Source organism: Syzygium oleosum, unplaced genomic scaffold (genome assembly GCF_021117445.2).
Source record: "Syzygium oleosum isolate NSW1041296 unplaced genomic scaffold, Sole_v2.1 Sole_v2.03, whole genome shotgun sequence".
In the NCBI taxonomy this organism is placed as follows: domain Eukaryota; kingdom Viridiplantae; phylum Streptophyta; class Magnoliopsida; order Myrtales; family Myrtaceae; genus Syzygium; species Syzygium oleosum.
The window spans coordinates 20143731-20157898 of NW_026607487.1; the positions used below are offsets into that span (position 1 = coordinate 20143731).

At 38.4% G+C, this 14168-nt stretch overlaps 1 protein-coding gene across 1 annotated transcript; it reads right to left on the reverse strand.

The window, feature by feature from the left end:
- Positions 1-305: 305 nt before the first annotated feature.
- Positions 306-9519, reverse strand: LOC115683920 (alpha-glucan phosphorylase, H isozyme). The gene is made up of 16 exons (XM_030608579.2): positions 9284-9519; positions 8466-8705; positions 8009-8188; positions 7439-7615; positions 7268-7353; positions 6931-7120; positions 6635-6727; positions 4883-5067; positions 4611-4728; positions 4408-4536; positions 3587-3805; positions 3278-3481; positions 2539-2697; positions 2126-2389; positions 1239-1429; positions 306-654 (listed from the first exon to the last, which is right to left on the reverse strand). The coding sequence occupies exons 2-16, from the start codon at positions 8676-8678 to the stop codon at positions 528-530; spliced, it is 2535 nt and encodes an 844-aa protein (XP_030464439.2). The 5' UTR covers positions 8679-8705; positions 9284-9519; the 3' UTR covers positions 306-527.
- Positions 9520-14168: the final 4649 nt, after the last annotated feature.

The window sequence follows — 14168 nt, forward strand, 5'->3', positions numbered from 1 at the left end:
TGTATGTCTGGTCTCCAAACAGTTTTTAACAGCATTGGTCACTGACCACGCGACACGGTTATTCACTACGAATCAAAAGGCACATTTCTAAAACAACGTTTGCCTAATCCCAGAATACTCTCCGGAGAGCTATAGCTACTCAAAAGGCAATATCTACTCCCACTTAACGTAGTAAACCGGCTATTTTAACTTACGCGTCGGGCTTTGCTTTGGATTCGGATTAGTGATCTGCCTCTTCCTACGACGCTCGATATAAATTCCATTAAAGAAGCTCGCCGTTCCATCTTTGAGTGCAAGAATTCGGCTACTACAGAGAAACATCAATGTATAAAGGAAAGTTACACTGTATATTATTACATCCACGCTTATTTCTCATCCTCAGTCAGGCGAAATACATTTGCGTAATGAATCTAGTTGTACAAGCATAAATTACTGCATATGGTTGTCCCTGTATCGCAATATAAAAGCGAGAGGAAGAGAGGAGGGAGGGAGGGAAGCTAGAAGCAGGTCTCGTTTCAAATTGCTTTTCATGGTAGACAGCACGCCTCTACGTTCCAGATATCTTTGGCGTACTGAGCAATTGTTCGGTCACTGCTAAATTTGCCACTTCCAGCAGTGCTCAAAATAGACATCTTTAGCCATCTTCTTCTGTCCCTGCAATACGAATGATTCTGTTACAATTGCTTCGATGGAAATGAGAAGATGTTTTAACACTAATAACCCAGTAAAGGATGCTTGAGAAACGACACTACTGAGATCTGAGATGGCACTGCTGAGTATCACAATGCTCCTATAGCTTGGCGCTGATGTTACAAAGCTCGATGATTTGGCTAGTAAATTTCAAAATTTTAAGTGATTTTCACAACTTGGGATCCAAAAGACTAAATTATACATAACATATCAAAAAGTAGGGTACTAAATGAGGTTCTTTTAGACTCAACATCTCTCAAAGGTAGCTATTTGAAGTGGCCGCAGATGACGATTCTACTTAATCGATAGCTCATTGATTAGGTATCCATCTTCTGGTTTTGGCCTAACAAGAAGCACCTTCTGGTGGCTTATCTACTTTCTGGCTGAAAAACCAATTTCTAATTGTAACTATATTGTCTCGGGGCATGGTACACATGGATTCCTTAGACAACTTGTATTTATTGGGCTCAAGCAGTCATTTCAGGTGCAGAAAAATGTTCAAGCACAAGTAATTCGTAACATAAGTATATGGAGTACTGATGGCTTACTTGTAGGCCTCATCTACTCTTGCTTGGGCTTCCATATAACTGGCGAAGTCATGGCCAACAAGAAAATAATCTCCACGACCATATCCAGAGTTTCCCTCCAGAGAATCAAGGAGTGGATTGTAGTCATAGCTTCCAAATGCTCCGCTTCTTATAAATTGCTTAGCCTCTTCAAAGCGGGGATCTGGTTTGAACTGCAAGCAAGGAGAAATTAAAACAACAGAAGCTTTGCCTTAACAGCATGGTGTGAAACTCTCAGACAAAGAAAAACTGCTGGTACGAAAATGAGGTAAAGGGGCAAATGCTACTGTTTAGAGGCAATTTTAGCATGGTGTTTCATAAATATTGCCTAACGACATTGCTTTCTATTGTACTGTAATTGTTTTATCTTCAAGCTCAGTTTTTCAGGTGGCAGAAAAGCCTCACGTTTCGTCGAGGACTGGAAAGGTGGATTTAGAAAAGACGAGTAAATGCAGATCAACTTTTATCTTTGGTAGAAAGAAGAAATCATCAGCATAAAAAAAAGACCCTAAAATCACAAAATCGGACAAACTTAAAAGGGAGTCGCTGCATTAAATGCAGTTTGAGGACTCAGTCATCCATGAATTTCGCTCAATTGATCCCTGTTAAAACTTGAACTAGCAATATACCAGTCGGCGCCATTGCAGAACCTTTTCTATTTGTTTTCATTCAAGATCATTGCAGAACCCCTTAACTATGCAGTCTTGCTAGTTGCAACAGCTACTACTTGCATTTGAATTTATTTGAGAACTTGTGAATTTGATTCTCACTTCACAATCCTAGTTTTTTCTATCTACATGTAAGATCAATGCAGATTTATTATCATTCAAGCTATACCAGCCATCTTTTAGGAAACTCATATTTCGTACCAGTCCATTTTCCCTATCCTTCCGTAGCCTAGGGACCTCATCAGCTGTTGCGCCAAAGAGGAAGAAATTCTGTTCCCCAATTTCTTCCCTGATTTCCACGTTGGCCCCATCCAATGTTCCTATAATGAGGCAGCCATTCAGTGCGAATTTCATATTGCTTGTGCCACTTGCCTCCATTCCTGCAGTGCTGATGTGTTGAGATAGCTCACTTCCAGGAATAAGCATCTCTGCTACTGAGACATTGTAGTTTGGAACAAATATAACCTGCAATATGCAAAAATTACATAAATGGAACATAAATAACGAATTTAATTTCTGATATTTAACATGCATGCTAAAAAGCGGTGCAAGCTTCATGACTGTTTCTGGAAAACCAAAATTTCGTGTTTCTGTGTTTTGGTAGTTTGAATTACCTTCAAGTAGTCATTGACCTCAGGATCACTGTTGACAACATTACCAACATCAGTCACAAGCTTGACTATTCTTTTAGCATTCGTATATGTTGCAAATGCCTTTCCACCAATCATAACTGTCCGCGAAGTTGTCTTTTTCCTCTCTTCAGGACTCATCTCCTGCATGGTTTTTTATTAAGAAGTTCTTTGATGCACGGCAATTCATAATCCATAATAATTGCAGGAAATAGCCATATAATAATCCAAAAAAGTAATATATGTCTGTTTAATACAGAAGCCTCTACTCTGTGAAATCAGAAAATGCATAAGATGACAAAAAGTAATATATAAGTAATTAATCTGCATAGAGTAACAAAAGTTAATTAAGAAGAATCTTGGATTAATAAATACGACAAATTGCATTACACTTCTTCATCTTTCATTAATTTGGTGTTTAAGAGAAAAAGAGGGAGCAAAGTTGAATCTGACTGAACAAGGCAAAAAAAATATATAATTTCGCATCACTTGGATACTTAGTCTCAGTATGATACGGGGAAAAGATATTGGTGCAGAAGACAGACAACGAAAGGAATCTTCAATTTCATCACTTTGATATGCATCATCATGCCTAATGATCGAAAAAGTAATTGCATTCTGGCACTCTTCTTGCACTTGTATCTTACTCCAAAAGAGAAACAAAAAAGATAAGTACTCCCTGTTCACAATATGAAAGTAAGAAGAGATGGAGTCTGCTCCTTACCTTAAGTTTCTTATACCTATAGATCACACCCAGAATATTCAGCAATTGTCTCTTGTATTCATGAATGCGCTTCACTTGAATGTCAAATAGACTGTTTGGGTCAATACTGACACCCGTCACCCGCAATATGTACTGTGCCAACCGCTGCTTATTAGCCATTTTTGCAGATGCCCATTCATCTTGGAGATCTGCATTATCAGCAAACTGTCGCAGCAAGAATAAGTGATGGAACTTCCTACAGAATCAAAAGAAGCTAGCCTCCTTGAGAATTTAAGCTTATGTCATATAAATATAGTCTGTGGCACCTACTTGACGAAGACCAACAAGGATGTCTAAGTTCTTCACCCACTGATCAGTTTTTAACCATTTGGTGATAATGCCACTGAGTTCTGGACTGCAAAATCGAAGCCACCGTCGAGGAGTAATACCGTTAGTCTTATTCTGGAACTTGGATGGCCAGATGGAAACATAGTCTGCGAATAACTCGGACTTCAAGATGTCACTGTGTAATTGAGCAACTCCATTAACCTACAGAAACGTCACACTTACATTAAGTTCATCATCTTACAAGAATCAGTTCAAATCTCTGCATGGGAAACATAACATACACAAGGGGAAAATCGCCAAATCTTACAAAAAAAGGCATAAGGTTACATGGAAGATGAAAATACAACAGGTATCTCACTGATAATAAATATGAAGAGCAGTAAAAGCCATAGCTTTCAGGGCAATCTAATCAAACAATAGAACACATCTTGTAGCTTATGGTGATTATTTTCATCAGAAAGCAAATTGTTTAAGATTTCTATCTAATATGAAAGGAAATACTCAATAGACATATGTGCTCCTCCTCTTTTAGTGCATGCAAAAGCTTGTGACCTCTAATGAAAGCAGATACACAGTAATGGAAGGAACTGCCACTAAATGGGATATGAAATATTCCTGTTTGGCCGATGGAGCCTCTAAAGAGAAATCTTGTATGGACCACGTGACAAGTAGACTTAAACACATTGACCCCATGGATAAGTAGTCAAATAAATATTTCTGATGCTCACAAAATGGTGGTTTTAGGAAGGGAGTAGTATTCATCAAGCGAGCTTTAAAAGGACTAGTCTTAATGGAGCTCTTACCGTGTGTCCAGATACCACACATAAGTTTGCCATCCTGACAACTGGCTTTTGGGGGTTGTTATCCAAGATTCGCAGGGTGGAGAGCTTGTTCTCAAGGTCTTTTCGTTGGGTGCGCACCATTTCCATGAACTGGGAAATAGTCATCATCCAATCTCAGGTACTGTGCACATATATCAGGAACATAATAAACAGATAAGGCATACCCTCTTATCTATTTCATCAATGATCTCCATATGTCGAGGAAGAAGCTTCCACATTACAGCTTGTGACCACTTCTCAAGAGCTTCAGGAAGGACTGTGTGATTAGTATAGGCAATTGTCCTGCACCAATAACAATATTTTCCATATGTGAGTTGGTCATAAAACAAAAAAAATGGAGAAAAAACTAGATGTTGCAGAGCTAAAATTACCAGAACATGGTGCAATAGACTCATAATGCAAATCATTGGCAGTACAAAGTAAAGTTATGCTTCACCTTGTCGTAATATCCCATGCCTCATCCCACCCAAGTCCTTCATCATCCATTAACAGACGCATTAACTCTGGAATCGCAAGAGTGGGATGAGTGTCATTCAGCTGTACTGCAACTTTGGTTGGGAAGTCAGCCCACTGCCATGAGCCTCTTCCACCTTTCCTCTCCTTGAACCTGAAGATTATATCCTGCAAGTGACTGGTATTAAAAGAAAGAACTTTGAAATTAAAGAAAGTGGACTTGGCATTAAGATGATCCCCACTAGAAGAAAATTAAAACAGCAAACCAATACAATCATCTAATGTTGAAGTATTATCCCACATAGATTGATAACGGGTGCTAAATGCTCTATATATTCATGTGGTCTCCTCCACCTATCAGCTTAAACTTTTGGGTTGAACTTTCTAACATGGTATCAGAGCCAGTAAATATCCCATTTCATGTGCCGCCCGTAATCCGGCTTGCACGTGAGTGGGGATATTGAAGTATTATCTCACATCGATTGACAAATGCTCTTTATATCCATGTGGTCTCCTCCACCGATCAGCTTAAGCTTTTGGGGTGGACTTTCTAACATCTAATATCTAATTTATTACTGGAAAGCTTCTTTCTGTCTGACTTCTTAACCCTTCGTAAAATAATAAGCAAAAGTTAACAAATAAACCCATCCACCACCCACACACCCACTTTCTCCACTGAAATAATAATTATTCCCACCCATGCATCCACTCAAAAACAACAATCGTTTTCCTTTTTTGAATTAACTCACGATCTACTTTTTGACATATCTATTTAAATTGGCACATGCGCATGGTGTATGCTGAACATTAGTAATTTCTTTTTTTGGCCAGACTCAATACTAGTAATTTACAAGGTGAAAATGATGTAGGAAAAACACCGAATTACATAATTCTGCACCCTTGATGAAACAGATATCGAGCATTTTTTTTTAAATATGAACATGACAAAAGAAGATATATAACAAACCATTACCAGAATGAAAAATATGAGAACTAAAGGTTGAAAACTTTTCCAGCCTAATCGCTAACATCAATATACGTACTATTCTTTAAGGGAGAGATTCATTCTTTCGGTCTCTCAACCTAAATTACCTCAAAACCAAGTTACGATAGTAACTTGAATTAATTTTAAATGAATCCAAGGGCTATTTTCTTCATTTAACTCTTAAAAGTGAAAACCACCACTTAACCACCACCCTGCAGTCTCCACTACTCTCCACTATCTAAATGTAGTTAGTCAATTGTCAAAAAAAAGAAAGGTTATTGCATCTTTTTAAAGAGGGAAGTATTTATCATTTGAAAATTTGTAATGGGTGGCACCAGCCCAATCTAACGTAAATGGCACGTAGAGGTCTAATTTTCTTAATAAAAGATAGACAAGAGAGTCAGAAAAGTCAGAATCCTACGTCAATCGATCAGGATTGTCACTGTAAAAGTAATTCTGGTACTTTTGAAAAGTTGTGCATGTTTATATATTAGTCTAGGAGATAGCTGTCCTCACAACCTAAAAGATTGAATTACCAGCTGGATCAACTTGTCTTTGGCTCTTCCTCCAAAGGCCAATACCATCAGAAGAAAAATGAAACTCTACCACCACATAAATATACTGTTACTAATCAAGCTAGAACATTTGTTGAACAGAAGAATGTAGGTTTGGATTTATCATATGGTTAGAAAGTGCAGCCACAAATAATAATTCAATCTACAAAAAAGGAGAAGAAAGAAGAAAGAAAACCTGCAGTGATGCACTACAGAGAAAGAATTGTTGCTTCAGCCGCAAAAGCTTTCCACTCTCTGTTGCATCTCCAGGATATAAAACAGCACAAATCTGCAAAAAGATTGTTCATATCCATAGCTTTAGAATTGTGAACTGCTTACAGCATCTTATAGGACAGAATCTTTAATAAAATAATCCCAATAGGGAAATAGAGATGGTAGAATCTTGTGCCAATGCATATAAATTATACCAAATCAAAGAGAGGTGCTTTTTGCATAATGAAACAAGACTAACACTTTCGAAACGTCACTCACTTGTCCTGCTCGAGAGTGCAACTGTCCAGAGGATTCATACTGTCCATCATTGAATTGGAATAGGTTGAAATCCGCAGAAGAGGCTTTTGCTTCCCAGAGGCGAAGACTATTAGTGTTCTTGGTCTTGTAGCCGGGAATTGGGACATCATATGCTAGAGCCTGTATAACTTCTCCACCCACCCATTTTCGGCTGCAATGCACATATACTAAGTGAATGCTTTAGGAACCTCTAACTTGCTTATGAATTTATATTGCCATCGCTACTTGCAGGTACATCAAAGAAATTGTCATGCATGCCTCAATCAACCCCAAAATGAAGTCAAGAAGTTACACTTACAATCCATTTGGATTAACCTCCACTTGGCCAAAAAATCTTACAGGGAAAACCACATCATGCCTAACAATTTCCCAAGGACTGAACTTCTGCAGTAATTTGCAAAAACAGATCTCAACGAAATTCCATGGAACAAACAATATTAAAAAATTTATCGACTGCACAAAAAAGAACCTCCAGCCAATCCTCAGCAATTTCTTCTTGTCCGTCCTTAGTAATCAGCTGCTTGAATAAGCCATATCTGTATCGCAAACCATATCCCCATGCAGGGAGATTCAATGTTGCCATAGAATCCAGGAAGCAGGAAGCAAGCCTCCCCAGGCCACCATTGCCAAGTGCAGCATCTTTTTCCTAAAAACAGGTTCATTAGAAAGCTCTCTTTTGCAAGAGCATAGATACCCATGAAAAGACCCAGCTTACATAGGCCACAATCCACAATCCAATTCAAAGGAAAGGGCAAAATGTCAGATCGAAAACAATAATCTTCGAGTCAAATACAATCACCTTAAAGAAATTGTATTTGATTATTTATTGAGGTTAAATAATTATGATCTGATCAAGATCAATCTGCTATATAAACAGTCAAGTAAGCTGTAGAGGTTGCCATGTACAATATTTCTTTTAAAGGATCAGAGTTCAATCTCAAGCGACAAAGCTCTGACGCCAAAGAGGATAGTTACATCAACTGGAATCCTCAAAAACAGTACTCGAAGACATGAGGCAACTCAAAGCAAAATCAATTACCTGCTCAACAATCTCCTCTAGATCATGTCCCAACTTTTTCAAGGCATCACCATATGCATCTTGGATGTCGAGATTCCCAATCGCATTAGTTAATGCCCTTCCTTGAAGATATTCCATTGACAGGTAATATATTTGTTTTGGATCAGTTTTGTGATAGTGAAAGTAGGTCTCGTTCCATTGCTGAGGAATACCAAATTAAGCAGAATGTGACAATTATTCGATAAAGAATGTAATAGACATCTGAACATCTAAACATCAGCACAAACAGTCGTGCTTAAAATCAGCAGGAATTTTTACTTAGCGTTTAGTTTCGCCTACGAGTCTACAAGTAATTACGAACCGCGAAATAAGCACAATCCCAAGCAGCCAAACTGGAGTGAAAATAAGAGCTTTCGCTTTCCTTTGTAAAAATGTTCCGGAACAGAGTAATTAACGGAAAGTCATCAAGGGTACAAACTTGGATGAGGCGATCGCGGACGCTTTCAGCTGTTGCGCAGTATGCTTGCTCTGGCTCGAACTTGAAAGGAGAAAAATGGGGGCTATACTTAGCATGGTAATTGATATTCGACGCTATATCAGCCGGCTCGTCGGCCAATGGACACGCAGATGCAGGTACTTTAGCAGAAACGCCATACGCCGTCGCTCCATTAGTCTCTGTAGCGGCTGCCATACCGAGTCCTTCCTTACTCTCTCTGTGCTGCAAAGAGATTAGAAAAAGATTAAAGCATCAGCATACTTCCATCTTGGAATCGGTGCTCCCTAAACTTGCTAACGAATATCATCTCGGAACCGAGTAACTTTACACAGCGAAATCTTCCGAAAAAAGCTTCACCGAATAACTTTAATTTTGAAAAACGAGGAACAAATCATGCTGATTGGTTCTCTACATTTTGAAAAAGGGAATGAGCTCCAATCCCCGATCAGCCGACCTAACTGTAAAGAAGAATAACGAAACAATGCCGCAAGCGGCTAAACGAGCGAAGATTGATCGCCGGAGACACCTCCGGTGCCGATATCTCCGCCGGTTCCGAATCAAAAGTTTCGAAAGACGCCGACGAGTCGATTCGACGGCGAGCCGGAAGTCAAGTTCGATAGAACACAACGCAGGAATACGCATGCGACGGCTTCGCCGAACGACGGTGCCGAAGAGCTCAGGCGAGGCGAGTCACCTTCGAATGTGCGACCGCGCACCGAGCGAAAACAGAGAGAGAAGGCAGAGATAACCAAAGCGAGGAGCTCGGACGAATGGCAAAAGTCCGAGACGGGTCTGGCTACCTTAAAGCAGGAAAAAATCGCAAAGAGAGAGAGAAGGAGATACTTTCTCGAGCAGCGAGCGAGGGAGCGAGCGAGCGAGAGAGAGTATGGGGGTTGATATTAAGGGAAAAGCGAGAAGGGACAAAGGATGGGCGAGGCTGATGAGAGGGACGTAACTGGAGCTTCTTTGGGAAAAAAAAAAAGCCAAAGGCGATGGAGAAGTTGCAGAGGGAGAGAGAGAGAAGATGATGAGATGATTTGGAGCGAAAAATACCAGAGAGACCGAGTGAGTTCTAAAGCTTGAGCTTCGAAAGTGAACGAGGAGACGAATGGGGTTCACGTGACTGGGGGTGTGGGAAAGTGTGGGAGGGAGGGAGCGGGGCGGTGGACATTGTCACATTGGCACTTGCGAGCTCGGCATCGGGATTGGATATTTTGATTCCTTCGAACGCTTTCGATTAAGATTTTTTCCTATTTTTAATTTTCCGGGTGATATTTTGCTTCGAGGGAGGTTGGGACGAGACGGGAACCGCGTGACGCATTCATCGGTATACCACATCAGAAGATAAAAAAACACACGAATACGAGTCTACGACCGTACATGACAGAGAATCGATCCCTAGCAGGCCAGGAAAACCCATTAAGGTAATGAGGCCTAATGCTGCTTTTATTGCATTACCATTCTGGACGAATGAAGATGGACTTCTGAGTCTGGTGTCCCGATGGTGGGATGTAGCGACGGACTTATTAATCTCGAACTTTTCTAATCAACAATGATAGTAAGTAATTGTGGCTCAAATTGTATAATTCTTGATAAGAGGAGATTGCGCGACGACTTTAGGTAGTTGAATTGATCGCCCCCCTACTCTAGTTCCATCATTCAATTTTGGGGGGAAAACACTCATTTCATCGCTTGTTCCTATTCGGCACCCATCAAGTCTGAACTAGGACAAATTGGGTCCTCCTTTTTGCATCGGATACTGACGTGAACGGTAGAGAAAAATCAGTTACATAAGCTTTCCATATTTCTGAAAATTCTCAATTTCACCGTATGTCTTGTCTCGTTGCCTCTGTGGCGCAAATAGTTTGTCTGGGTCCACATATTTCGAATTCAATTGCTTAGAAGCAAAGAAGCTGGACTTGGATTGAAGCGATTCATCCAGCTGCACGACTGAAATTGACTTGTGAATCTAAAAGTAATATTTGACCAATCGGTTTCCTGATTGCAATTACCTGAGTTTCCTTTTCTCCTTTTTTTCTCTTTCGAGTCGGGGTCAATATGTGATTTTTCACCTTTATGAGTGAGCTAGAAAGGCTGCATTTAGTAGTCTATACTCTACATATTATGAAAAGCATATGCTTTTGGCATAATGACACCGTTAATGTCTGAACTTTTACTAAACGATCCCCAAGCTTTTACTTTTACAAATATGATCCACAAACTAAAACAGTATCAACTAATGCGATCCTTCTTATTAAAATTATGAAAGGGGATTTGTTGGATAGATGATATATTTTGTTAAGTATCTGTTTCGCTAGAATTGAATCGACGACGAAATACCTTTCCAATATATGTGGATCGACGAGTGAATCGACAAAGGTTGCAAAGGGTCATTTGTTTATTTTGGATAGAAAGGTAAATAGCAAGAAATTCAATGATACAAAAACTAGAGGCGGTCACGGCCAACCATTTAAAGTGTGGAAAAGTAAAGATAATGATAAATTCACAAAGAAAGTCGAGTTGTATGATTGATTGTGGGTTTACGAAAAGTACGATGTGGCTATATAAAACCTACAATCGGTTATAAACAGTTATTGAATATAAAAGGATAACTTGCTAATCCTATCTTCAAAACAAATAACTTCATAATCCTATACGCGATTATAAAAAGTTACAACAACACTTATCCATAAGAAAGTTATAAATCCGAAACTATCGCTACTCGATAGTTATATGTTGAATATGATCACCAAATAACTTATGTTTGCTGTAAATGACTCCATTGGCAAGTTGTCAATGCTCTTCAAGTTGGCAACCGTTTATTTCATCGATGACTTTTGTTATTCATTAAAGTCCGCTAATATCGACTAAATCTGTCACTTGTTTATTTTCACCAAAAGTTAGTCATATTTTGGTATCAACATATGCCATTTTTAAAAGAATTGAATAATTTATCACTCATTCGATTCTTTTAAATTAGATAATCAAGAGTCATCATATGCCACATTGTCACAAAAAAATTCGATTTTTTCTTGCCAAATTTTATCTTAGTCAAATTCATCATTTGACTCATGTCTCCATTAAAACTATGTTTTGTGAAAAGTCTTCATGTGGGCCTCTATGCTCTGTCTTATAAGTAGTTACCATACTTAGACACTCTCGTTGTGAATTGAAAAAAATCGGCAAATCTTGGAATTCGAAGTTTTCTGTAAGATTAAATTTCAACCCATTGATTAGTGAACTGTTTTCCTGAGAGTAAAGTAAGACATCCATTTATAGCATTCTTAAATCGACCAACAAACTGACCAAGTGACTCATTGCTATATTGATAGAGCCTAAGCAAATCAGCAGTCAATACCTCAAGTATCATTCTATAGAATTGAGAATGGAATTGTCTTTCCATTTTAGCCCAGATTCCAACCGAATTGGTTGGCAAGTTAGTGTACCAAATGAAAGTAGTTTTTGACAAATATAAAGGAAATAACTTAAGCATTAAAAAGTCATTTGTCCTTGCTTCCCCACACTAAGTTATCAAGTCAACCAATGTATTCGATAGTCGATTGTTCATCTTTGCCAATAAAAATGGCAAAGTCGGTGGTTTTCAAGCCTCTTGAAAAAGGCTTAGTATCGTCCCATTTGTGATGTGGTTTCTTATAAACAGATATGATAATACTCCTGTCTAACCCTAATTGCTGTTGAACTTCTTTGACAACTCTACTAGGTGCAATTGTGGATTCGGTTGGCCATATTGCGCCTTACGCAGTACTGCTAGTAGTCTTGCCAAATTATCTACGTTAATATGTATGTTAAGCCCAATAGGAATATTTGATTTACCAAATTATTATCACATATTTGGTTGTTTTGACCAACATTATTAATATCAATAAATCCGTTACCATTGTATTGACTAGTGGCGGTTGATTGGAAGATCCTAGTATCAAGAGAGCATCATTCTCAGCATTAATGACGATCGGTTTGATTACGTCTGACATGTGAATCATAATATAGTTGGTCATATTTTTTCGCTACTCTTCAAATAACCTTTCATAGTGGCCAACATACGAGGATTTGGCATAACATCTCTCTATTGTTCTTTAGAGACATGTTGTGGAAGGTTTGCCCCCTTACTTCTACCGCTCAGTTAACGGTTGAAGATTTGGAGTGCGCAGCAACTTCGTCACCAGTTTATGATTGGGTTATTGTTGCCAGCAACATTATCTGACTCTTGTTTCTAGTTCTTGCCATTGTAGTACACTCAAATCAACAAAATGCATCCCACCGGGCGCCAAAAAAATGGTTTCACTGGAATTGAGTTGACGATGAAACACCTTTCAATATATCAAAAAAATGTTTTTTCGAAATTGAATTGCCGATGAAATACCTTTCGAATATATACGAATCGACGAGTGAATCGGCAAAGGTTACGAAGGGTCCTTATTGATTTTGGATAGGAAAGTAAACGACAAGAAATTTAAAGGTACGAAGATTGGAAGCAATCGCTGCTTGCCATTTAAATTGCAGAAAAGTGAATATCGAATTCTGTGATTGATTGGAGATTTGCAAAGAGTATAATGTAGCCAGTTAAAGCCTACGATACGGTTGCAAGCAATGAGTGAATTACAAAGACGTCGCTTTAGTTTTATATACTGTGTTTCAGTCAGGTAATGCCACATAGGGGAGAGAGAATATTTTAATGGATGCGACCTTGGGCTTTTAGTTTGTAGATTTGGCACAGAATCTTTAAGTTTTGGTAAGACGAAGCCCCGAAGATGGTGACGGAGTCATTTCTAAAGGATCGAAGCTCATGGGGGTGGCGGGACTACAGGGGGTGGGTTGTTGGCGGGAGAAGGCGAAGATGGTGGCGATAGAGAGAGAAGAGAGAATTATCTCGTGGGAAAAAGATTTTTTGAAAGTGTTTTTTTCATTGATCAAAAATGTTTTCTTTGACTAGTTTATTTTTTATGAACCAAACGCCGAAAAATCCGAAAAAAAAAAATTTTGAAAGTTATTTTTCATGAAACAACCAGAGCCTTAATTTAGAAGGATTAAAATCCGAATTTCGAGGGCGCCTAAACTGCAATCGTTTAATCTTATAATCATGGATGCAATTTTTCTCTTGTGCCTAAAAGAAGATCTTGTCTTCTCTTTATTGACCAATCTAGCATAATGTCAGACAATTGATTTCCTAGATATTTATCAATCTTGAGTTTAATATGTTAATAGTGTGAACGGTTCTCTATCTACCGGAGTACAAAATAACTTGATAATATTTTTAGAACATTACTTATCCGGAAATTCCATAGTTGACCAATCAATAACAACTTTTATGAAAGTAATGTAGCATTAAGTATTGCCACATCCAAACCATCAAAAGTTAAAAATTGATTTATTTCTACGAATGAATTTGAAAATAATCATTATAATTTCTTATTTTTCCTGAGAAAAATTCATTTTCATCTCGGGATATCGCAATGGTACAAGTACAAACATAAAAAGATCTTAGAATTAAAGCAGTTTACCGGTAAATTGAGAGTTTCGTTCGGACTTCGGGATGTATAAATAAAAAGGTATTCCAATTCTCTTCCTGGAAGAAAAATACAGGTGTACTTGTACCATTGCGGTAACCCAAGATGAAAATGGAATTTTCTCAGGAAAAATAAGAAATTAGAATGATCATTTTCAAAT